This window comes from Aulostomus chinensis, chromosome 6 (genome assembly GCF_037954235.1).
Source record: "Aulostomus chinensis isolate RoL2024-O1b breed Wild chromosome 6, RoL_Achi_v1.0, whole genome shotgun sequence".
NCBI classification, from domain to species: domain Eukaryota; kingdom Metazoa; phylum Chordata; class Actinopteri; order Syngnathiformes; family Aulostomidae; genus Aulostomus; species Aulostomus chinensis.
In genome coordinates this window covers 18337189-18364483 of record NC_141325.1, presented here as the reverse complement: position 1 = coordinate 18364483, position 27295 = coordinate 18337189, and the positions used below count along the sequence as shown (strand labels likewise).

The following is a 27295-nucleotide window of genomic DNA, read 5'->3' as shown; positions in this document are numbered from 1 at the left end:
CTCAGCCAAGTCGGCAGCACAAAGCAGGGTTGCTCTCTCTGCCGTTTGCACACACTTTCAACACACAACTCCTCAGTGAAGCTCAGAGAGCAGAAGTGAGGAAAGGAGGGATTGCAGGGCAGAAAAGGAAGAGATTTTAGAAAGAAAAGGGGTGGAAAAAGAAGAGGAAGTAAAGAGGGGGAAGAAGAGAAACCTTTCTTAGGTAAGACCTTTTTCATCTTTCTCATTTCTTCTTTGCTTTCTTTCTTAAATATACTAGAACCAAAATTTACATAAAAAGCAATGTGTCATTTAGAAAAACAATGCAAAGTGCTACTTGATGCTGTGTAATGTGACTTTACAGTATCAGTGGCCAGTTGACCTCATCTACCATCACTCCAGAGGCTGTTGACTTCTCCTTCTCCTTGATCCATATAGGGTGGTCTTCACTTCAATTTTTAGACAGCAGTTTGATTTTGTAATTTTACTAATTAGAGAGTAGAATTACTCAGATCAGAACAGAATAGAATTACACAGAGAAGTTATAAATGCTATCTTTTTATGTAATAATACAGATAAAGATGAGGAGTAAATATAGGATGCATTTTTCCTTTATACACAGTGTGCACCCGGTACACTGTGTATAAAGGAAAAATGCATCCTATATTAGTATGTTAGAAACACTTTGGGTTAGGAGGGGGAAATTTTAAAGGTGTTTCAGTTGAAGTTTTGAGCAACAAAGCAACCAACATGGCCATAACTTTTCCTTTTGGTTTTGTGCTTTCAGGTATCAGAATAAGTTACATTTGCACATGCAGGTTAATGTCTCTGCACAACTACTTTAGTTATTGTAAGGGCACCTGATCTCGATGCTGCATCCGATCTGGTTGCTTTCATGCCTTTGAATAAACTTAATCCTGATACCATAATCCCACAGACATGGTCTAGTAGGGCCCTACTTTATCTACTAGTAGGTGTAAGAGGCTGTGATCACATATTCATTTGCTTGACCCAAACTAATGCCCAGTAGGCCCAGTAGGGTTGTTATGGAGCTCGTGTTTCCTATTCCTAATTCTAAACCTTAGGGGTTGGGGTTAGGGTTAGGGTTGAGGTTAGAGTAAGGCTTAGAATTGGGGCTAAGGGCCCTACTAGACCATGTCTGTGGGATTACAGTATCACGATTAAGCTTATTCAATGGCATGACAGAAACAAAATCGGCTGGTAAGAGAGACCAAACTCTTCTGTCAGGCATTGCAAAATGGGTTATGATTAACTCATCCTTGTTTAAACGTTTTGTTTTTCATGTACAAACAGATTCTTAGACTATCTCTTCTGATAATACTACTTTCTCTACTGATTAGGGCTGGGTATTGACAGGGACCTACAGTTTGTATCACGATACATGAGTCACAATGTATTGTGATATGATACGATGCATGAAATAATAATATGTAAATCATATTCTAATGAAGGGAGGCACGGTGGTGCAGTGGTTAGCACTGTCACCTCACAGCAAGTAGGTTCCGGGTTTGAGCCCCAGCTCAAGCACAGCATCTTTCTGTGTGGAGATTGCTTGTTCTCCCTGCGCCTGCGTGGGTTCTCCCCAGTTACTCTCTCCAGCTCCAGCCCCCCCACAACCCTTAACAGGATAAGCAGTAGAAAATGGATGAATGGATGGATGGATATTCTCATGAATAACTCAATCAACAAATTAATTCAAACCATTGATGCAAAATTTCCACTGCAGTTTGTTAGAATGATATTTTCAAAGTCGCACTGTTGTACGCTGTTGGTGAACATACTAAATGTAGCTGCCATAACAGTGTATTGAAAAATAAGTATCTTTAGGTTCTTGTGTCACTCACTAACCAGTAACACACTACAATATCATTGTTATAACAAACATGGGTCACGACATGATTTTATCACACTATATTGCAATACTATATTGATACTTGGGGCTGCAATATTTAAACTACTGAGAAAAATATGGCAATATATTGTTGTATTGATTTTATTGCATAGTCTAGTCTACTACTGATATTGTGTCATTTGCTGGTAACTCCTTACCCTACCACTGATTCCTAGTTTGACCAAGACATCTGTCATTTTTCTTCAAACAAATATATCCTTTCTGTCTCTAGGGACTCACACTAGCTCTATTTTTGCAATGATTTTTTTTGCACTTGCTCCACATCCAACTAATATCATCTTCAGTTGTTCTGACCCATTAGATGTTTAAGAAGTCACAAATGCAAAAATGTCTGACACGATTGTTTCTCATGCGAGCTCTCAAAACCGTCTGTCTCTGAATGTTACATGAATTCCTGTGTCTCTGTATCTCTTTCACCCCAACTGGTCAAGGCAGATGGCCACTTTCCTAGAGTCCGAGTCTGCTTTGTTGTCTCAGCTGCATAAAAACACTGCCTTTTAATGTGCAGTTACCAACTGCTTACTCATGAGCATATATTGGGTCTCGTTAAATTTGATTAAAGAGTATGGTTCCAGACCTATTCTATTTGGAAAATGTCATGAGATAACGATATACTTTAGAAATAAATTTCAACCTGTCTGTCAGCCATCCATTCGTTTCGGTCTGCAGTAAAAGTTGTTCCCTATGTTTTATTCATTAAGCTTGACTATTCATTCATATTTATTGTTTTCATTCTTTGAGTCCTATTTACATGTTAATCTTTTGCATTTGCAGATATTTAAATGTAATAGTTTTAATGTCTCCCTTTAAATCATGTAAACTAAGGCATTAAGATTTATATCTACAGTGTAATCAAACAAACATAAAGAAGATGACTCCAGGAAATATTTCACAGCCAGCTCAACTAATCAGAACACTACAACATGACTTATTGGGAAAGGGAGTCTGTACAATGAAAGACATTATCTAAACTGGTGCTACAGAGGAATTTCAACAAGCTGTTAAAAAAAGACGAAACAACCACAGCTGATTCATGTGAGAGGTGAGGGGACAGATGTAGTTTGTTTTTGACCTTCAATGTGCAGAGTGTGTGGGTGTTTATGATATGTGTGTGTGTGTGTGTGTGTGATTGTGAGAAAGAGAGAGATAGCGAGAGAGAGAGAGGGGAGAGTGAGAGAAAAATGATGAATGCAGTCATTGTCTGGTTTGTGTGTGTGTGTCTCAAAACAAACTGTTAGCAGCTGGTGTCATGTGAGAGGTTAACGTTATGCCATGATGCAGCATATCCTGTCAACAGCAGCACACTGAGGAACAGCATGCCTCACTAACAGTAGTTTCTCAATTAGTGTGAATGAATTGTGCTTCTGCAAATGTCCATTTCAAATGTTGCAACACAGATAGTTCCAATTCACAAAAATTATCTGGTTCACATAATGCAATTTTTTGCGTACAGTATATATATGTTGAAGAACTGATTGTTTGGCTCAACAGTGATTGTGCTCAACCAAAAACAGAAACAAATACGAAAAGATATCACAAGTTTGGCTTTAAAACAATCAAAAAATATCAGGCACTTTGCAAAAAATATGGCATGAATTAAATAAAAAGCAAGAGGCAGGGAGTCATACAAGGCATTCATGACCATCTAGACCAAGAATGACAACTACAATAACACTTTTGTGTTTGGGGGTGTGTGTATATATATATATATATATATATATATATATATATATATATATATATATATATATATATATATATATATATATATACCAGCCTGAAGCTATTTATAGGGATGAATATAGGTTAGAATCATACATATACATATATATACATATACACACACACACACACACACACACACACACATATATATATATATATATGTATATGTATATATATGTATATGTATGATTCTAACCTATATTTATCCCTATAAATAGCTTCAGGCTGGGACTTTCAGTAACCATATTATGTTTGGAAAAGATACGGCCATGCAGAGTTGTTTTACAACAGTTCCCTGTTCATCAGTGAAACTGCCCACCTTGCTGTGGTACCACTGTTAAACAAAAACAATCTTCACAGTAATCCGTCATCAAGCTCTTCAAGTAATACTTCTCCCAAAAAGTGTATTTTTCACTTCACATACACATATCTTGAGTTGGTAGAAAAAAAGCCAGAAAAAGCCAGCCACAAATATTTGGCTTGATTCTAATAGTGCCCTGTGGCCACCAATTACAAGCAACATCAAAACTGTCCAAAAAAGTTTGTTTACAAACTCTCAAGCACATCATCTGGCTGATTCTTCACTCTTTATATCAGGAGCTGTTGGACACTGGACCTTTAACAGTTTGGGTCTGATGAAAGCTGAGACAATTAAAACCAGAGAGTAAACAGGCAAGTCAATTGCAAAGTGACTACAGCATAAACACCGTACATAAAATACACCAAACAAAGCACAAGTGATAAAAAAAATTTGACCTTGAATTGATTTGATGGTCTAAACTGTTTCCTGTTAAGGTCATCATGGAATTTGTTTTATTTCCTCACAAATTAATTATTTTTAGGAAGTTTTGCCATCACAGTTTCATAGCAAATCCTTGCTAAGACAAAATCTGAATTCTGCAATGAGTGGGTACCCTGAGGCCATGCAGAAGAACGAACAGCAGGTTATTCAAGATATTTTCCATTCTAAAGAGCAAGATGGAGACAGTGAGGAGAAGAGTGGGAGACAGAGAATTAAGGACAAAATCAGGCAAAATAAATACAACTGTGGCAAAACACTGTGGCTAACCACAATTTGGCTCACAAGTGAAATGGCCTTGTTTTGGGTTGAAAATTAGAGACATGGGGCGATTTGAGAGCAAGATAAGAGCCTGAGAGTGACACCGACAATGGCTGTGTCAAGTGTATAATTAGGGTTTCACACAATGTGTGTGTGCGTGTGTGTGTGTGTGTGTGAGGGGGTCTCTGCCACCTTAGCAGAGTACATTATGGCTGTTTGGGCACATTAAGGGGCATTAGTTGGAGGAGCATCTCTGAATAATGCATGGTCTTTATTTATGAGCAGAGTGCATACGTCCTGAAGTGCACAAAAGCACACACGCAAGCGTGCACACACACGCACACACACACACACACACACACACACACACACACACACACACACACACACACACACACACACACACACACAGTCAGTTCTCTCCAACATGAAAAATCACAGAATTTGATGGTCCAACAATTTATTCACATGTATGAGGTATATGTTTGTACAAAGGCATTATTGAGAGTGTGTGTGTGTGTGTGTGTGTGTGTGTGTGTGTGTGTGTGTGTGTGTGTTTCTTTTTGTCTGTATGACAAAAAATTCTATGCCTGGGTTCTGTCTAAGATGTACAATGTGAGCACTACATGTAATTAAGAAAATGGGACTGTAAATTGTTGTATGTATGATACATATTTCAATTCCAACTCTTACATGATTTGCTGCATTTGAGCTGTCATTGTTGGAAGTGCAGAAAGAAACTGCACCAGTGCAAAAGTATAAATGCTTACCCACTAAATTCCAGCTAATCTGTTTCAGCATGTCTGTTGTTGTTAATTTTTTATAATACACAGAGTATACCGTCAGAAGGCGATAGAAATGTCTGTTGCTTAGCCTGTGGTTAGTGCTTAATTTTATCTGTTTTTCAACTCCTAAATGTGTGGTATATCAGTGTGGAACATTTCAGAGATAGCTTCAGAGACAGCAAAAGCCTTCAAGTCTTGTATTTAGCTCACACATACCCTGATAGCTGATGTCCAAGGTCCGTCTGAACTTCACAGCAAAAGTTATATTTGTCAAGATATTCAGGGAAAATACAACACCCAAACCAATTGGAATGAGGAGCTTCATAAGCACATGGGTGATCATGGAGGTCAATAGGAAATGGATGCACTTCCAACTATTGAAACATATTTAGGCCCCAAGTATGTGTATGCTGAAATGATGCATAGCTTTTATTATGATATGTGGTTATACATAATCGGGCCCTTAAGGGTCTGTTGGCAGCTTGGTCTTGCAAAATGAGGCCAACTTAAATTTCACTTACGAAAGCCTTTAAAAACAAAAAACCTCACGTTTACAACATATATATAATTTTGATAAAGAAAGAAAATAATTGAAAATATAATTCAATTGTCATTTTAACAGATTCCAGTTAATCCATGCCATGGCAGGAAGTGGTCATATGTAATTGTCCTGAATTGCTGATGAGGAGTCAGAGCATGAGCTAGGAAGATCAGTGTTTATCATGTTTGTAAAACCTTGGACGAGGGGTTTAGGGAGTTTAAGTAGTAAATCAACAAATTACAATTTATTTTTTATCAGATAAAATTGCTTTGAATGATAAAATGTCAATGCAGTGAAACATCAAACTTCTGAGTTTTTAAACCACATTTTGGTAAATTGGTTGGTGTTATTATATTGTATTATTTTGAGTGTGTGAAAATGTCAAGGAGCTGGAATCAAACATTAGATTTTGTGATTTTTGTCAAGGGGTCAAAAAAGTACTCCTCAGGATCCTATCCAGCCATATGATAAGTAATCCACAAACAGGAAAAAAGCTAAAAACAAATCGTAACCTCTCTAGTTTTGTGTTATTGTAAATAAGCCTGGTTCAAGTGTGAGTGAGCAAATAAATTGGCCCCCTGGTCACACTGGGAGGTCAATTTCAAATGTCTATAGTCATAAAGAAATAATGCAGGAGGGGGAAAAAAAAACTTGCGTCCTCAAGATATTAATTTTTGTATAGACTCTTTGGGTATTAATAAATATTATCTCATTTCATCTCACTGGTATTGGCAGACACTCAGGGTTTTAAAGTTGGGCATAAAAAAAAAAAAATGGCGTTGATACATCACGAATTGTGACCGCTGTGAAACCAAGCAGACCAAGGAGGATGCCCTACGGGATTTCATGCCCAGAGGAGTAGTTGATACTAACAAAACATAACACCGTTATTTAATCTTACACCTGCTCGCAAGCCAAAACAGAAAATGGGAAGGTCAAAAACTGCTGGAAATAACAGCCATAATAAGGATTCCTATGTCAAAAATGCTCAGAATTGAACTTTTTGCCTAAACAATGTATTTGAGCTCTGTTAATGATTTGACACTGTAGTTGTCCCTGGAGGGCATTTTACCAGAGGTCAGCTACTGATCTGTCATCCTAGCCTGGCAGCACTTCAGTGTTTCGCTCAAGGGCGCATCAGCAGAGTTATATTTCTGTCAACATATTGTACTGGGCTTGAGCCAAAGTCTTCAGGCTGATGGATGGTCTGCTCTTGTCACAAGGACCGGAAACATCATCACTCTATGAGGAGTAAAGAATGCACACCAGAAAATCTCAGTGTATAACAAGAAGAGGTCATACTTGTCACAGGGGTAGTCAGTGAATAATATGAATTCCTGCTGATTAATGTGCTTCTGGCTCCATGTTAATCCTCCTTCATGCTGCTCACCCAACACTGATCCAACAAGGCGTTGATACCCTTTAGGCTTCCTGGTCTCAGCCTTTTGACAGACAGCTAAGCTGCCCAATCAGGTGCAGTCTGGTTTTGACTGCTGATGGACAGCTAAATGGGCCAAACAATCCAGCTGGTAGTGGTTTTTGATTGGGTGGATGTAAATTTGGCCCTGCACCCCTTATGTATTAGGAATTTTGATGCTTCCTTTTAAAAAAAAAACAAACAAAAACATCATACCTCATTGATTACCATGAAGAAATCATGAAATTAAGGGATTAAAACAAAAAGTACATCAAAATCTGGGAGCCTACCCCTCCTTTAACTTTTGTTTTAGGTATGTGTATGGATCTAGAACTGCTAGGATTTCTCCTGTTTGGCTCTTGGACTGCAACTGTCTCTGAAGACTCTTCGGCCATCACTACTACAGTACATGTGTTCACACAAGGTACATGCATCTGGGTGGAACTTAAAACAACACTGGCAGCCATCAGTCTGTTCTGCCTGATAAATTAACAGAAATCTGGCTTTGCTGACACTTAAAACCCACCACCTGAATCTATGGTTTATCCACTGGAAAGAGCAAAGCTTATCCTCTCTGCTCCAGTCACCACTGTATGCACCTCAAGCCAATGTTTGGAAATAGCAGCTGTCAATCCAACCTTCTCCTCCGACGGGCCAAAAAGATCCAGGACAACCCTGCCCACCCAGGATCCTGTCTCTTCTCCAGCCACCCCTCTGGTAGACTCAGAGTCATGAGAGCCCGCACCAACTGACTAAAGAACAGCTTCTTCCCAATGGCTGTGAAAAGACTGCTGCAGGGCTCATGACCCCCCCCCCCCCCAACACACACACACACACACACACACACACACACACACACACACACACACACACACACACACACACACACACAAATATACTACTACCTCCCCAGCCACATCTGCACAGCTTGCTATTTATTTACATAAACTATTTATATGTCATATTTCTATATACATACATAACATTTTTAACTGCACTTTACCTAGGATATTTTATTTTTTACTACTATTTTACTACTTTTCCTTCTTTTAAACACATTTTGATAAATGTGCCATCTAGCTGCTTGAAAAAAAGAGGGATGCTGCCAAATTTCATTGTATTCCTGTACAATGACAATAACGCTTCTTCTTCTTCTTCTTCTTCTTCTTCTTCTCCTCCTTCAATGAGGAACAGCAACATAATGCTCCAACAGAGGTGCATCCTGGTCACTCAGTCCTACTGGTCCTGCCAAAAAGTGGGTACTTTTGGGAACAAAAGTCAACAACAGTTGAAAAATTGACAAGTCTATCAAAAGTCAGATTTTTTTTCAAGCCTGTGCCTACCACAGCCAACCATCTATGATGTAATGCCATAGTTAAGCAGCATTTACATCTGATTCCAAAGTCCTTTCATATCTAGTGTTTCTACTTTGAGAAAAGTCAACGGTATTGGTCAAAAGAAATATTTTGCATTTCTTGCCATGAATGAGGTAGAACTTTAGCAGCAGCATCCATGAGCCATTCAGAATCCTAAACTGTTGTCCCATTCTAACAGACTCTGTTCCCATCTCCTGGTGTCCTGCCAATTAAAATCAATCAACCCAATCCCATTCATATTGACTTGCTCTCTACAGCAACAAAGTCATTATACCAAAATCCTGGCTTGCACCCAAAATTTAAGATTAAAGTGGCAAAATAAGGTCATGGAGGGTAAAGTGAAAGACTTCAGAGGGAGGAGCGATGCTTTAGATTTGTGAGGTGACCTTGATGGATTCCAGACTGCAGGAAGCAGCTCTACTGGCTAGCTGGGTGGCAAAATGTGTGTGTTATAAGATGGTTCTCATTAATTTCCTGTGAGGACCTGAGGAGTGCGTGTTGGGGTATGACAGGGAGGGAGGGAGGAAGGAGGTTGTGTTGGTGTGGGGGTTAAGTAGGAAGGCAATGAAGCCATTTAAGAGTCATAAAGTGCTTGGTCAATCAAAACCACCCCCTGCTATTGACCTCATGTCCTCTGTTGTACGTGAATGTAAAGCTCTGGGTACATGCATCATTTGAGTTTGTGTATCTATGTCTTTATGTGTTGAGAAGTGAACCAATGTGGAGAGTCAGTGGGGTTCTGGCCTCAAAGAGAAGAAGAAAAAGGAAGACATATCACCGGTGGAGCTCTGCTGTGGGAATAGCAACACAGCAGATGCAGTCATTAGGTGTGATCTGTCTGGCTACATTACAATATATGTTGGTGAGTGAGCAAGAGTGCATGCGTGTGTGTGTGTGTGTGTGTGTGTGTGTGTGTGTGTGTGTGTGTGTGTGTGTGTGCGTGCGCGTGTGCGCATGTGTGTATGTGAAGTTCCTACTACATCTAGTCCTTTGAGCCAAATGTTCTACCTAATTTGTCGCCACTGCAGGACTGCTCCAATTATGTGTATCATGTTCATCTAGCAGATGCAGCAGTTGAAGCAGTATAAACTCAAATTAGAGAACCAAAAGTGTTGCATCTGAGCACTCATGTGAGTCCTAATGATCCTCAGCAAGATATGAGGGAAGTCGCTTCTCAGGTATGTTGAGTATATATTGACTATAGTTTAGTAAGTGCCTTCTTGCCAAGCAGATACATATTATTAGCTTAAAGTATGATTAACAGATGCTCAGAACTAAAAGTAAGAACATGATCAAATCATCAATAAAATACACTTTGTATTACATACAGATGAGGTTTTTCATACTCAATGCTTATATAAATGTACTCACATTGAACAAAGAAACTGGGTGAGCAGCCCTAAAATTAAGCAGGTAAGAGATAAATGATAATACTATATTATATTAATAATACTGTGATCTTGAATGTTTGTGTTTCTACACATCCTTGTGTGTATCAAAAGCATCTCGCATCAAGTCTTGCAACCACTGACTGTGAACAAAGCCAGCAAAATGCCCCTTCTGGTTGTGGGCTACTCAGATTTGGCATTTTGGTTGTTGCAGTCTGAAGCTTTCACAATCAGAAGTGACAGTATTTGTACAAGGTGGAGCTGGATAGGAGCAGTTTAGGAGCAGAGATGCAGTTTACTGATGGCCAACATGGTAGTTGTCAATCATAAGTAGACACACCCTTAACCAGCTCCTGTTTTATATTGTGTTCATTCTGAATGGGACCATAATTCACAGAATGAATATCCTGAAACTAACTATTGAGGCTATAAATGCTGAAGTTGCTTACTCTTAATTGTTAGAAGTAATGCAGTTTTATGGCACTCCCAAGTTGCACTTCCCTTTTCAGACTTTTCAGAAGTGCTGTCTAGTTCTTTAATACAGTTTATGCTCTTACCCAAATGCTATCATCTAATGATGATTGAGCTTTTTGTTAAACTGGAACTTTTTTTTTTTGCTGAATTCAAACAAAAATATTCTTTTTATTCATGTTCTTTTTAGCACGAGTTAACAAAAGAGATACATTTTGGGAAACAGCAAGAAGATCTATCGAGGGACTCTAAAACAAAACATTTTTTGTTGTGAAGCAGACCTTGATTTATGTTTCTTTAAAAAGCCCAAATAGAGACTGTCTTTCTCTCAACACGTCTGTGTTGACTTTACAGCGGAACAGCCAACACAATCAGGCTAATCACCCATTTTGGGCAACAAAGCCCCTAGCAGCCTGTTAGGTTTATTACTGTCACCGTAGGGCAGTGTTTGGCTGTATCACCACACCAACTGTGGCATCATCTGTAACCACCAGCACTATTACCATGTTCCCCACAGCTCTCCACAGCTCCTCTCCTTTGTTCTGTCTTTTTCCATCCTTTTCTATAATTCCCTGGGGTCTACTGCCCAGGTGAAGGGATCTAATCAAGGGTTACTATGGTGAGTGAACTGCAGGTGCCCAAACACACCTGATGATACAACTTATTTATTTATTTATTTATTAATATCTGTCACTCCAGCCCCTATCATTTTTTTTCATACCAACAATACTACCTGCCTTTCTCTCTCATCCATTGTCTTGTTTTCCTTCATCCATCCTGCCTCAAGTAACCCAGAAAAACAGTTTGGGACTCCAATAACATTCGGGCCCACTGGTCCGTGATAATATTGACCAGACACAACTGGCCCGCCCCCATCTGACAGCTTGCCCTCGTTTCAGACGCCCATATGCACACAAGTGTGACACTCACATGCAGCACACCAAATTCATCCCCCAAAAACACATCTATGGTGTCTGTTGAGCTGGAGCTGCTGACCTCGCCAAGAAGGATGTGCCCAAATCCTCCCATCCTAATCTCCCCTCAATGTCACCCACAGTTGGACCCCTTGAGTGTTACACTTTGCCAGTCAGTTTAAATCCACCATCTCTGTGAGCCAGCGGTCAGGTGATTGTCACTGTGAGAGTCAGTCTATGCACGTGAGGGTGTAAACAAGCCGCCTGTGAATGACAGATGCCTCTGTGTGTGTGTGTGTGTGTGTGTGTGTGTGTGTGTGTGTGTGTGTGTGTTTATGGGAGGATAAGATAGACTTGTCTGACAAAAGCAAACAGAAGTGCTGGTGTAACGCATCAAGGGGTTTATCCCAAAAGTATGTGGACAACAATATTTTCCATAAGTAGAGGACTATAATATCTCAGCAAAGGAAGCTGCTCTCAGCTTTTCTTTTGCTATTATGTAAAATAGTTGGTGCCATGACAGAGAAAGGGAGCCTAACAGCTGTATTTTTTAACCTCCTCAGTTTAAGTTCTGTCAATAAAATATATTAGCTGACAAGTGTCATAGAATCAAGATAATTCTGATGTGCAGCATTGGTGTTTCTAATTTTGGAGGTATATGTAGTTAGAGAGTATTTCCTTTTTTGCAGGCAGAAGGCACTGCCTACAAAGACTTTTGCATGGTTGTGTATGTGTGAGTGTGTGTGTGCATGCGTGGTTCGTGCAGAAGAGAGATTTGAAGTGGACATTGTAAGACAAAATGAATGAATGAATCTTTTATCACAGCTAATCTGGTCAGCGTTTCTGGTTTTGTAGAGGCTTTGAACTTGAATAGAATAATATAGAAGTGCTGATGTGGCACAATGTCATTTCTGAATTCCTGGTTAGAATTAAGGTGTGAATTGAGTTTAGATTAAGGTTAGAATTATACATAAATTAGTTTGGATAATAATATGTAAAATGTGCTAACAGCTCTAGCAGTGAGTAGTTTAAGTGTTGGATGAGGGAAAATGAGGGAATGACTAGAAACAAATTGGAAAATGTTTACAATGACAGCTCCAAACATTAGCTTGCTTTAAGTACAAGCTGACCTTAAAGATCCATCCATTTTCTACCTCTTATCCTGTTAAGGGTCGTGGGGGGGCTGGAGCCTAACCCAGCAGCCTTCGGGTGAGAGGCGGGGTTCACCCTGGATGAGTCACCAGTCTGTTGCAAGGCCAACACATATAGACAGACAACCATTCACACTCACATTCATACCTACGGTCAATTTAGAGTATCAATCAGCCTCATCCTCAATTTGCATGTCTTTGGACTGTGGGAGGAAGCTGGAGTACCAGGAGAGAACCCACACAGGCACAAGGAGAACAAGCTTGGTGTCCGAGCCGGGGACTGAACCCAGCTGTGAGGCGACAGTGCTAACTACTGCACCACCGTGCTGCTCACTTAAAAGGTCACTGGGCTAAATTCCTCCACCTAATGCAAGTGGGAAGGAAAACACAAGTCCTTGGCAGTGTTGAGTGTGTGCATTTATTTACTAGCAAAATCCATAAGTTAACACATGCAGGTCCATGTATAGTGTTGCATTCACTCATTGATCCATAGCAATTTTATTTCAGACACTAGAGCTTCTGATGTGCTGTAATGTACTGCTTATCCTTTTTAACATAAAAAAACAAGGAAAGGATCAGCTCAAATGTAAATGTAATTAAAATGTAATTATCACATTATAACCTGTAACTATCACTTATCACCAAAAAATATACAGAATTAGGCAACACAGGATGAGGATAACGAAGATTTTTAACTGCCCCGTCAGTCTCTTCATCCTTCCTCTGAGCCAATTAAATGATAATAGGAGACTGTATTACAAACTTAAACAGAAAACATGATTCAAAATTTACACACACCAGATAGGCGGAGTATACTCATTTTGGTGTTTGATATGGTTGACCCAGATCTTGGAGCCTGCATGGCAGACTATGCCAAGAGGAGGAGGGGGAGGGGAAGGGTTTTAGCGAGGGAGGAGGTGTGGGTGTTGCGCATCTGTGGTTGAATAAGATGATGAGCGGGAGCAAGAGCAGTGGGCTGTGCCGACAGAGTCTATTAGAAGCAGCAGGGGGGTTGATGGGTAAAAGATGGAAAGACTTCAGAGAAGGTGACATATAAACAGTGAGAGGCCAACACATAAAGAAATTATAAGAATCATATCAAGTGGGTAGAAGCTTGCAGCAGGTGCTCTTTCTATCTGTCAGCCATGTTGAAGGTCATCACAACATCAATCATCAATGTCTGGAAAGGTCATACTTTGGACCGGATGCTTTTTAAATCATCAAGTATTAAAACCTGGAAGTAATATGTTTCATTAGGTAATGCTCAAGTTAACATTTTAGCAACTAGTGGAAATAAAAAATGTGTTTCAAAATAATATTTCCTACACTTAGAATGTTTACTAAATGCTGTATTTTTTTAAGAGTTGATATTATACAGGAAGCTCATAGCGTATGGTGAAAGATTAAGATTACCTGCTTAATGTTCAAATCAATCAAAACGTTCTAGGACGTGTCAGTGCCACATTAAATAAGAAAAACACAGCACTGGTCGAGCTCATCACCTGCTGTTCTCTTGAGGGATTTATAAACAAAAGATAGGATGGCATGAGGCAAAGAGAAATCATTTAGAAGCTGGCTAATATCTTTGTTTATGGAGGATGTGAATAGCAATGTTCTTGTGAATTATTAATAAATTTTGGCTTTAAATGATTTTTTCTTTCTTTTACTGTCTTGAATGATTGCTGCCTGGAATGATCGATGTCTAACAACTTGAAAGTATCAAATCATTATTAAATCAGGACCCGTTTGTCATAAAGAAACCATATTTTCCACTGTAGGATGTTCTATTTGGTGGTATTGTTCAGTTCTGACAGATTGACACAGTTTAAATATGGCTTCTTAAATGACATTTGTCTGTAGAGTTTTTCAAAGGGAACAGCTGAGCTTGTTGTATGAAATAGGATGGCTTGGAACAAGTGGTCCAAAATTGATGGAAGAGAGTTGTGAGCTGAGCTTGACTTCATGGACTGGCTGGGCTGAAAATACTGTTGGACTGCTAGACTTTCCTCTCCATCATTTAATCATCAGTCACAAATAATGCCCTTCAATTTTTTTCAAAATGATGCTTTTCCGAAAAATCTACCTTTGACCAGAAATATTCAATTAACTCCTGTGTCTTTACATTAGTTGGGTAGTAAGTGGCTAGTTGACTGTGAGACAGTTGTGATATCTACTATGGTTGTTTGCTTGGAATGATTTATTTTGCAGTTGATTATTTAGCTAATGTAACAACCAGCTAATGTAGCTAAGTTGAACAGAAAAACTCACCATATATTGTTTTACAAAGGTGTCAGAACAGCTTTACTGCAAATTGGTATAGATTCTTTATGTTTGCATAACTCCTCTGAGGTATGTACATCATTCTTCAAATAATATCCCTATATTTGGTGTTTTGATGATTGTTTCAGTCACTGTAAAAGCAGTAAATGCATTCATTTACTTGTGTTTTATTAATACCACGGTCAGTGTATACATTCAACTCCAAACTGCAGCCATATTGTGTCCTGGTGGTCTGTGCAACACTAATACTGTTCTCCAGAACAACACAAACTATGAACAACAATCCTACTGTTACAATGATGGTGTAGAGCATTGTCTAACATGACAGTCAAAAATGTCCCATTAGTGTTCGATTAAGTTAAGACCCAGTGACTGTGAAAGCCATAGCATCCATCCATCCATCCATCCATCCATCCATCCATCCATCCATCCATCCATTTTCTATACCGCTTATCCGTTAAAGGTTATGCGGAGGCTGGAGCCTATCCCAGCTGATATTGGATGAGAGGCCGGGTTCACCCTGGACAGGTCACCAGTCCATCGCAGAGCCATCAGGAGCAATTAGGGGCTCATCATCTTGCTCAAGGATACTTTGACATGGTCACCGGGGGAAATGAGGATAGAACCAGCGACCCTTCAGTTGCTAAATGGCCACTCTACCTCTGAGCCATGCCACCCCTGAGCCATAGCATATGATTCATATTTGATTTTTTTGAAATTGGTGACCATATTCTGTTTATGATCTATGGGGTGGCAAAATGTATATACTTTCCAAGGGAGAAATAGGAATACAGTAAAATAGAGGTTTAGAGGTTTAAACTATACTGAGCTATACCACATATTCTATATACTATATATTTACCAGACATATCTATAAACATTGTGAAAAGCCAATAGAACTCAATCTACACACGAAACAGGACAGAAAACTAGTTAGCAAACACAGTAAAGACAAAAAGTTTAAAAAAAAAATAAACACGTTGATTTTGGATTTGCTACTTAACGAAAATCTCCACGTTCCAATGTTATACCAGAATCTACCTTACTGGATGTAGTCCTTCATATCAAATTAATAATATCTAGGATGAAAAAATGCACAGGGCATGGATAAAACAGTTGGAATGAATTACCAAAAATGTTCATTTTTTTTCCCCCCCAACTCTTTTGTAAACCCCCTTTTTTTGCCATTTGTCTGCTTTCTGTCTTCTCCCCTCCTCTGAAGCCCTGTCAGAGAAAGATCAAATCTCTTTTCACAGGCCACTGTTCTCAGTACCTGGTGCAGGGTGAGTCCAACTCCTTGTACAGATCGACAGAGGAGGGGAACTACTCAATCTTAGTAGTTACAGAGGAGTTCTTTTCATTCTCTCTCCCACATCTTCTATTTCGTTCAACTTATCAGTGAACTCTGACATACCTGATGGTAGATATGACACTTTGCTGGGCTTAAAAGTGTTGTGATGTGACAAGGATTTATCAAAAATGTCAAATAATTGCCTAAATGCCTTCAGTTTGTTGCTCTCCATCTTTTCTGTACATGCTGAGAAGAAGGCCTGAGGTCAAACAGGTCTAGAAGCATAACTACTTTTTTTAAGATCGATTCCATCCATTCATCCATCCATTTTCTTCCGCTTATCCTGTAGAATGATATAGAAGTCCTGATGTGGCACAATGTAATTTCTGAGTTCCTGGTTGAAGTTAGAATTAGGCGGCATGGTGGTGCAGTGGTTAGCACTGTCGCCTCACAGCAAGAAGGTTCCGGGTTTGAGTCCCGAGTCCTGGAGTTTGCATGTTCTCCCTGTACCTGTGTGGGTTCTCTCTGGTACTCCAGCTTCCTCCCACATTCCAAAGATATGGAAGAGGGGACGAGGCTGATTGAATACTCTAAACTGACCGAACACAGAAAGACCCCGTGCCCGAGCCAGAGCTCGAACTTGGAACCTTCTTGCTGTGAGGCGACAGTGCTAACCACTGCACCTTAGATGGATTCATCTATTTTGATTACAGACACCCTCTAAGTGTTAGCCATCTCATCTCCAAGCAGGTAACGATAATAGGATGGGAAATAGGGCCTTGCTATATTTCTTTTGTTATTCTGAAAGGCAATCACCTCTGTGGCGTTGATGTATGTGTACTGTTATCAGCCAGTGTGATTGGTTGAGTGGGGCATGACTTGGTAGATGGAGACAAACAGAAACCATCAAAGTCTGGCATGGATGAAAGTTTGAAAGTAAAGGAAGACAAATGGCAGAGTAAATTGAGATAAGACCCATATGACTAAAAAAAAAGGAGAGGGGTTCGGGTTTACCCAAATCCTAACCTCCCAGAGGAGGAAAGAAAAGAGGAATGACAGAAAGAGTTTTATCTGACTCTCGCAGCCTTGGTGATACAACAGGCTTGGCGTTTCCCCCTACCAGGGACAATCTTTCTTGCTTCTGTACACCCTCACCCTCCTGCAGAGCACACACACCCTGACTGCACCTAAGCCCCATCCCGCCTCCCTGCCACCCTCCATCTTTGTGCTAGATAATCCTTCCCCCACCCCCAAATACCATCGCTCAGTAGGAAGATATTTCTAAGGGCTTGTATCACAGACAGTGGCACACAAAGGCAAAGGCGCTGCTCACATGCAGATGAGGCACACACAAACCAAAACTTATAAGACCCAGGGACTCCTCCCCAAAATGCAGATGATAGCATCTGTGTGTGACAGATAAAAACCCCTCACTGCTTTCCGGCCTGGTTAGATCCTTGTGGTTGTCAATATGGAGAATTCACACATCATTGACACTGCTGGCATCAATGTTGTTTTTTCTCTCCTCATCCGCACTTGTTCATGTGAATCACAGGAGGCAGTGAACAGGAGAAACAAGAGCTTCCAGTGACTCATGTCAGCCTCATTGACCAAGGCAAGGCTAAGTTGGAGCTCATATGGTGCGGATAACAAGAGCAGTCAGACTTTTAAGTGGTGCAAGATAAGGCAGCCTTGTTTTTGTTTTGTGTCATTAAAAGGAATGAAGGAATATGGAGGACTACCACGAACAGACTGTTATACTCAAGAGATATAGCTAATTTTAAACCCCTAAAAGCAGCATCATTATGTTTGCGTGATTTTAGAAATAATCAGAATCATCAGAATCAGAATCAGAATACTTTATTCATCCCCACGGGAAATTCTGTTCGTAACAGTGCTCCACTCAACAACAACAAACAGAGAATGAAGAGAAAACAAGGCTATGCACATAATGACAGAACAAGACTATGTACATAGTGCAAAAGAGTAGTGTGCAAAAAATAAATAAGTACAATACAATCTAATTATTGTGTTAGTCTGACTAAAACTGAACTACAAAAATATACTAGTAAACACATTATCCTGCCTGAAATCATACTTGAACAAAAAAAGGACACCAAACAAATATCCAAATTAAACTCTATATTCCTGAATTCCATTCAATTTTCAGGAGTGTTGGTCTGTCAAGTGCAAAATTGGTTGATAAAGATCTTACTAATCTGCATAATTCCCAAAAGTTCAAAGTGTTGGCTGACTTTTAATATGACTATAAAACATTGGACAGCTCTATGTTTAAAAGCACAATATACTTTTGGCTTGTAGCTTACACAGAGCTCTCTCTCATTTTTATACCCAGGCCTGTCTCATTTTCAATTCGTCAAGATTAAAAGTTCACTGAATCAAAAATATTTCAGGGTGAAAAGGTGTGCTAGTGTTTTATTTATGAGCAGCTAAGAGGCTGCTGCAGGGCATTCCCATTAGCATGATGCCGAGGTTTGTTAGTGGATCCATAAAAGGGGAGTCTGAAAAAGGTTGAGGAAAATGAGAACAAAGGTGAGGGTTAAAGAGGACAAGGAGAGGTGAGACGGAGGGTAAGAGGAGGTGGAGGAAGGTCATAAGACAAGGTGGAAGTGAAGTGACTTGACAGCAAGGGAATATTTCAGCTTACAGCGGTGTCACAGGGGACTCTGTCACTGCAAACACACATCTACACAAACCCCTCCCAAAGGACCCCTGTCTTTGTCTGAGTGGCTCTTATATGCCGACAGATACAAACTGAGCTCTATGTTTGGGGAGGATTGCAGAGTGAATGAGTGTGTGTGTGTGTGTGTGTGTGTGTGTGAGAGAGAGAGAGAGAGAGATGGCACATGAGCATGCAGGTGGGAAAAAAATGTTATGTGTCTGTAATCTCGAAATAATCAGCAGACCAACTATCAAGTACAACCTAGTAATAGAAATGACCAAACAAAGGTATGTGAAGGGTTAACACAGATCCCACTGCTCTTCTTGACAAGACAAGCCCTGCCTGCTCACCAGTCGAGACTTTTTAACTTATCCGTAGCAAAAACAAGGTCTCACAGAAAAGTTGTCGCAAGTATAAATAACACCACCTCCTCTTAGCTCAGCATTGCACACCTGTGGTGGCACGTAATGTGTTCAAATTACATTGCACCACATAAACAAGAAAAATCAAAAGTTCAATGATGTTACACAACGGGTGATGTCTTCTGCCCTTGCAGCATGTTTAGGAGTCTCCAAGTAATGTTGATAACGCTGCATTTAACCTAAGTGATGATGTTTCTTTATCTAGAAAAGATGTTTGTGTGTCTAAAAGTAACCACAAACTACAAATTCACTTTAACCACCAATGACACCAGTGAACCAGGTATCAATGAATCCCTTCTGCCACCATTGTTTCTGTGGTGCTCGCACATCATCTTAACACCTGTCATGCCCTTACCACATTGTACAATAATAAAATGATAGATCACCCAAAAATGAAAATTCAGTCATTACTGTTGCTACTACTCATGGTCATGCCTGGAGACGCTGCTGGAGTTTCACAGAAAAAGATTTTAGACTAACTTCCCAAACAATTGGTGACCAAATATTAAGGTTAAAAAAAACAAAAACAAAATAAAACTTTTAAATTCCTCCATACATCCTGTTCAAAGCATTTCCAGTGTCCTCGAGCCTTGACGTGCCAAGGTTTTGTTTTGGTTTTTTTAATATCTCTGATGCCAAGTTTTTTGTGCATACATGGCTCCCATCATACAAGCCACAGTGGCCACAGTTTGTATTTTGAAAACTGGTCACCATTTACTTCATTTTGGGGAGTTTACTGCAATGCATTTTCCTTTAAATCTATAGTGGTATTTTGTAGAAAAAAACAAAAACAGCTTCACTTGACCTTCAATCAGCATGAGAGTTAGTAGATAATGACGTAATTTTCCTTCTTTTGGTGAACTATCCCTTTTAAGAGGTGGTGGCCACTTTTTCATGTGGGATGCGAATGCTGCAATTTGTGTGTAGTTTTGCACTTGTTGCTAAATTAAACAAGAGATCATGGTTTGAGTTCAAAGACGTTTGTTAAGTTATGGGAAAGGTGTTGCTACTTTCTTAAGGCTAGAAAACATTTGTCATCACAGTAACAGCAATAACAGGGGTTTTTGACTTGATACTGAATCCAAAATTTTGTCATTGCCTTCAAAAAAGAGAAGACAAAAAAGTGAAAAAGCTCCATTAGTTTTTCCTATCATGAGAATATATTCCAATTTATTTTAAAAATACATTTTAAACATCAATTAGAAGTTTACAGTAAATTCTTTGACTAAACAAACTAACACTGCTCAAGGAAAAAGGATAGCATTGAAGAATGGCAACAAAAAAAATGTGCATCCTGGCCACCAATTACACAGCAGTATTCATGGAATGGAAACTCACCACACCCATAACACTAACATCAACAAACATAAAAACACAAACCCCCTAACACCAAATGATAAAGGTTGCAACATTGATGACATCAATGGCACTTAGCCAAGGGATGGCACACAAGGCCGGCAGCGCAGCCATGGTCCCTGAAGATGCAATTAGTGCTTCGCTACAGGAACCAGACAGGGTTCCTCCTCTAAACCAGAACATTGTTCCTCTAATTAATAACTCATATCAGGGTGGCTTCGGCACAGTAAAATCAGCAACAATAATAACTGCAGCAAGAGGAAAAGTATTTGGAAAAAACAGAAGCAGGAAAATGTGCACACAGCTGTTCACTATATCAGGAGGAGTAGACGGTGAAACATTGTAGTGGAAATGTTTCAGCCCTGAAGACTTTTATCTTAATGCCTCCGAAATACACGAGTAAGACTCTGTCTTTGCAGACAAAAGCAACTACAAAAAAGATATCAAAACAACAAGCTCTCCCTCTGGAGTAGGTCTTTGACTGAAATGGAATCCAGCCATAGTGCGCAGTACTTGTACATAAATTAAATACGTACACATAATGGAAATTTTATTTTTATTGTTCAGCTGCTGAATACTATGACAACCATGTAGGTTCATAGCTTGAAAATGTGTCAAGTTGGTCACAGCGTCAAAGGCATGGTCAGCCCGTTTAGAGTGTGAGTCCCTGGATATTAAATATAATGTCATCTTTACTGTTAAAATGCACCCCCAACATTGGGATCAACACTGCAGGATAAGTACTGTACCTGCCGTAAAATGATTTTACTACTAAATCCCTCTTTCAAACAATACAGTTTTCTTTCTTGGATGATTGCCATTTATCTGCTGGGGAGGGAGTTTTGATTTGATGCTGGGCCAGAATGGGCTACATGTCACTTTGCAGACACTCATTTTAAAAGAGCAGCACCCAGTTGGAAAAGACTCCATTGCACCAGTGGTGGTATTTTAGCACTCAGCAACAAACCTCTCTCGCTAATGTTTGCCCATTACTATTTTAAAAAATGTGGCACCAGTTAACCCCACCTACCTTACCATCCCTTTGTTCGAATGGTGTCTTAAAATTTGAATCTGACGTTTAAAGGATGTTTATCATTCCGAACTAGACAGCACTCTGAAATTGCATCCATCTGCCAAGGTGTATCTCTGGCCCAGGCACTTTTGTGAGCTCGCCCTAATTAAAACTGCAATCAGTGATGAATATGTGCTCTCACCCACACATTACAGTGCGTTGCTTCAAATATCACATCCTCCATCTACTAGGTGGCACAAGAGAACACACACCTATTATGTATTATGTTGTTGTACCTCGCATCATGAAGACAACACCGTAATTTTGATGTAAATCGAATTATGCCGGTTCTGTCAACTAGGTGACACTATGATTATTGTCTCTCATCAAACATGAGATTTGGAAATTATCTGACAAATTAGACTCATAATTTTGTATGTGATCCTGCTGACAGACAAACAATCAACACCATCGAAAACATCACCCCTTCAATGGAGGTAATTATGTTCATCCATCCATCCATCGTCATCTTCCGCTTATTCCTACATATTAAGGGTCGCGGGGGGGCTGGAGCCTATCCCAGCGTCAACGGGCGAGAGGCGGGGTACACCCTGGACAGGTCGCCAGTCCATCGCAGGGCCAACATAGAGACACAAACAACCATTCACACTCACAGTCACACCTACAGTCAATTTAGAGTATCAATCAGCCTCGTCCCCTCTTGATGTCTTTGGACTGTGGGAGGAAGCTGGAGTACCAGAGAGAACCCACACAGGAACAGGGAGAACATGCAAACTCCACACAGAAAGATCCCGTGCCCGAGCCGGGACTCGAACCCGGAACCTTCTTGCTGTGAGGCCACAGTGCTAACCACTGCACCACCGTGCAGCCCCGTAATTATGTTCATGTTAAATTTAAACAATATAGTTCATTATAACATTCTCAGGGGACAAACAATAGAAGTTCAAACTTTTCATGTGACTTAATCCCTGAGGAACCTTAAACATCACAGACACAGAATCAAAAAACTGGAACGACCTGTTTCTAAAGACACATACTCACACTATGATGGGGCCAAAACTTAAAACTTAAAATAGAATCCTTCATGGAAAAACCTTTATAATAATTCTAATAATAACGGAAGGAACTACTTTGTCTGTCTATGCACAGAGAACACTGGGGCATATTTTCATTTGAATGAAATTTCAATTGGTCTTGTTGTTACTGTGGAACATCGGCTTGTCTCCTATAAAACATGTCATTTTATGCAAGGAACAGCCTCACACTTCTTCCTCTGTGGATAAGCAGTTGATCAGCTCAGGGTCTGTCTCGCTCAAGGATACAGTGCTGTATAGGAAGAAGAGAGTCACTGCACAGCATCTCTAAAGGAATAACAATGGTTGCACATTTTATGCCCTCGAAAATCACACAGCTCTGGGATGATCATGAGTAGGTGACCATAGACTAGTTTCTTGTTAAAGCATGTTACATGCTTGTCTTAATCACATGAACAAATGACCACTTGTATAGGATCTGTGGTTTTTGGGAAATTACACTTTTATTTTGAAACCTCAAACCAAACACATTGAGACATATTGCTACATCTGTTATTCACTACAACTTGTCCTCTGTAAAAATGGTTCAGCTGAACTCAGAGGGGTGTTGGGGCTCCTTGGGGAGACCCTAAACCACACAAAAGCATTAACTGTCAAAGCATTTCTCCTCTGCCTGGTTTATATGTTAATTCATATTTTAATATCCTCTGGCCATCATCACATCACAACCCTATTCCTGGAGCAAAAGAAACAGTTTTGGGGACTAAAAATGGTATATTAGCATGCAGAGCCATCAAAAGATGTGTGGGATTATTAACTGGTTGAGCAAGCACGCATGCATTTGAACAACTGCCGCATGTATGTGAGATGAAACATAAGACTCTTACAATGTAAGGGATGCAGCAGTGCATCTCCTCCAGCTCAGTTCAGCTTTATTTTATGTGAAAAGAACTGGCAACCTGTCCAGGGTGTACTCTCGCCCGAAGGATAGGCTCCAGCCAGTTTGAACCCACAAAATCGCTGCCTCTTGGCTTTTTGTTCCCTTTAACCCCGAACCCCGCAGGGCCTTATATTAATGAAGACATTTTCTTTGAAATGTTGTGTTTGTCGTTTATTAAAAGATATTTCAATTATGATTCACTGACAACAGCTTCTTGAAAAACTTTCACAGCAGGAAAACTTTTACTATGTGACAATACAGTTAAGGACTGGTTAAATGTATGCACCAAAAACACTTACAGTATTTATTGATCATAGCACATTTGCCATCATTCATGAAATAGTCTTCTGCATTGTTTCAAAAGCCTGTAGGCTTTGTTTCCTTTCTATCACACTCAATTTGAGGCTAAAGACATATATGTGCATGAAAGAATAAATTTGTGCGTAAGAATATTTTGTGGATGAGGCACATAAATAGGGGGGGTTACAGTTTTGAATTGCAGTGTGATAAACAGGACTCAAACCCTTGTCTTATGCTACAAAATCTGGTGTTTGTTTTTCTCTCCTACCATCCCTACCTGCCCCTCATGCTTATTATCTTGTGTTTTGACAACAGGAATCTCTGTTCTTTGCCTCTGTGAGGCTGCCATGCAATTTAAAACTTTGTGCACCGTGCAATGTTTTGTGAAGAGCTTCTCTTCACGTCTCATACTTTTGTGAGATTGCATTGTTTTTACAACCTTTCCCTCATTTGTTTGTTAGAACCCTTCATTGCCAAATTTACTGTCTGTCTTTTTTCCAGCTGCAATTTCAAGAAGAAAATGGTAAAGGGTTGAAATTATCTCTTTTTTTTCTCTCTTTGCCATCAGGGTGAGAGTTCCCTCCTGAGTGAGATATCCTGCTGAATGACAACAAGAAAAACCCAGCGCAGTCTGGGAGATTCATGAGTGTGTGGCCATAACCACTCCACCTGTGTGTGTGTGGCACCATGCTGTGGACGTTGCTACTTGCGATGCTGGTGCTTCTGCTACTGCAGACTCAGCTGTCTACGTGCTTAAGGGAATTACGCAATGGGGGATCCAGCTCCCCTGTCTACTCCTCTTCCTCATCCACTTCATCCTCCTCCTACAATGCTACTCAGCAGCGGCTGCCCGGAGCTATTATTATTGGAGTGCGTAAAGGTGGCACCCGAGCCCTGCTGGAGATGCTTAACCTGCACCCAGATGTGGAAGTGGCAAAAGCTGAGGTAAAAGACCAGTGAGATATTAGCACCATTTATGTACATGAATAAATGAATTAATAAATAAATAATAAAACAGTGTGGTTTTATCCCTGTACAATCCTAATGTTTGCACAATTTGCCTCAGCTTAAACATAACCCTGTCCCGCAAAGTCATGAAAACATCATGGAGTATGGATTGTCATTTTTGCTGCCCCTACTTGGAAATGCACAAACTCTATTTTACATTATTTTTGCTTAGCAAAACACTGTTCCTCACTCTTAAAGGAATGACTCCCACTCCTATGTACCCTGTTGTTTCATAGCAACAACATACCTCCTAAGAGATTTTAGAGAAAGACTAATAACACACACTGTAGGGCTCATTTACATACAATAGATAGATGCTTACAACAATCTGAGCTTCTTCATGGGAAAATAGCACTTTACTATTTGTAATGGTTAATGCTTCTTTTCAGCTGTTGTAGTTTCTGTTGAACGTTTCTGTTCCTTATTTGACTAATTCCAGTCATTTTTGCCACTACTGATCTATCTAGACTAAAGCAGAATCCCCAAGTAGAACAAATATCTGAATTATCCTTTGAGATTGTTTTGCCAAGCTGTTGTATCTCTACCACTGGAGTGTGACTTACAATTGTAAAATCCTCAATGCTTTATGGTTGGTGATTCTGTGGCCATGAAAAATTACAGACCTGTCCAACGGAGGTTGTACAGACAGAAATCAGAGAGATTTTAGGTGAGGAATGCACAGAAAGAAGGCAGCGTGAAGGAATTCATTGGTTTGGACAAGATGAGGACTGAAGGAAAAGAGCTTTGTGTCTTTTGATGCTTACAGTTACATTTCTAACACTGAAATAAACTTTCAGCACCAGTAAAAAGACAGTTTGATACTATTGCATCACATAGCCTGATGTAAATGTTCCACTCTCATCATCAACACTGTGTTTCCATATATCAGGTGCATTACTTCAATGTGGAGGAGCACTATCAACGAGGCCTGGCTTGGTACCAAGCCCAGATGCCCTTCACTTTCCATGGACAACTGACAGTGGAGAAGACCCCAGGTTACTTCGGATCTCCCCAAGCTCCTGTACGGGTGTGGGACATGAACCCAGCAGTCCGCTTGCTACTCATTGTCCGTGACCCAGCTGAGAGACTCATCTCTGACTACACCCAAGTCCTCCATAACCGCCTGACACGCCACAAGCCCTACCAGCCTTTGGAGGAGCTCCTGCTCCACAAGGGCAACATTGACCCGGGGTACAAAGCGCTGCAGAGGAGCGTTTACCACCTGCACTTGGCCCAGTGGCTGAAGGTCTTCCCCAGGGAACAGATCCATGTGGTGGATGGTGATGCACTCATTCGGGACCCCTTCCCTGAGCTGAGAAAAGCTGAGAGGTTTCTGGACTTGCCACCCAGGATCAGCCCAAACAACTTCTACTACAACACCACCAAGGGTTTCTACTGCCTCCTCTCTGCTGGACATGACAAGTGCCTGGACGAATCTAAAGGCAGGCCACATGCGCCACTTAGCACCCAGGCCTTCAGGAAGCTTTGTCACTACTTCAGGAAGCCCAACAGTTTGTTCTTTGAGATGGTTGGGAGGTCATTTGCATGGTGCTGATCCAAGATTCGACAGCAAATAAAACACCTCCTGAACAACGCAAACATGTTCAGGAAAAGGGCAAAGAATCCAATCTTTCTGTGTTTTATTATGTCTGCAGAGAGGCGTGTGGAAAGATTTCCATTAATGTCATAAAAATTCCTTGTTGTTTTAGTGCTCAGGTATCAATGGCCAATGAAAGCAATGCAAAGATTTCAAACACCTGTGGCCAAAACAAACTTATACCATGCTGGTGCCTCTGTGGACAAAACTCAACTGACAAAGTGCTGACAACTGTGCCATACTCAATACTAGTGCTCATTTGTGGTGTGTTTAAAATGTACAGACTTTGAAATAATGTAGAAAATAGACAAAAGGGGAGAAAGAATGGTTGAACTGAATTGTTGCACTATGACCTCTGCAATCAAAGTAAATCAAACAGACAATGTCAGTTATGTCTTTGTTTTTGTTAACATGTTTGTGGATTCGTAAAAATGTTTTAGACATCCTGTTCACTTGCCCATTTACCATTTAGCCAAGTTAGGGTGACTTTTTAGCTATTTTGATATCAACCACATTCAAATATTGTATTTTGTTTCTTTTTATGGCAATGCACTATGCTTATTTGTGTGTTTTTTTTAAACAGCATTATAATAAATCTGTTGTCTCCTCCT

The 27295-nt window shown here is 40.1% G+C and overlaps 1 protein-coding gene across 1 annotated transcript; it reads left to right on the top strand.

The window, feature by feature from the left end:
• Positions 1–27295, top strand: hs3st1l2 (heparan sulfate (glucosamine) 3-O-sulfotransferase 1-like 2). The gene is made up of 3 exons (XM_086206903.1): positions 1–202; positions 24648–25024; positions 25977–27295. Exons 2-3 carry the CDS (start codon positions 24767–24769, stop codon positions 26640–26642), a joined length of 924 nt encoding a protein of 307 aa, XP_086063029.1. The 5' UTR covers positions 1–202; positions 24648–24766; the 3' UTR covers positions 26643–27295.

Coding starts and splice junctions, on each gene's coding strand:
- hs3st1l2 (XM_086206903.1), top strand. CDS start 24,767: ATGCTGTGGACGTTGCTACTTGCGATGCTGGTGCTTCTGCTACTGCAG. Junction 25,025..25,976: donor TGGAAGTGGCAAAAGCTGAG/GTAAAAGACCAG, acceptor TCCATATATCAG/GTGCATTACTTCAATGTGGA.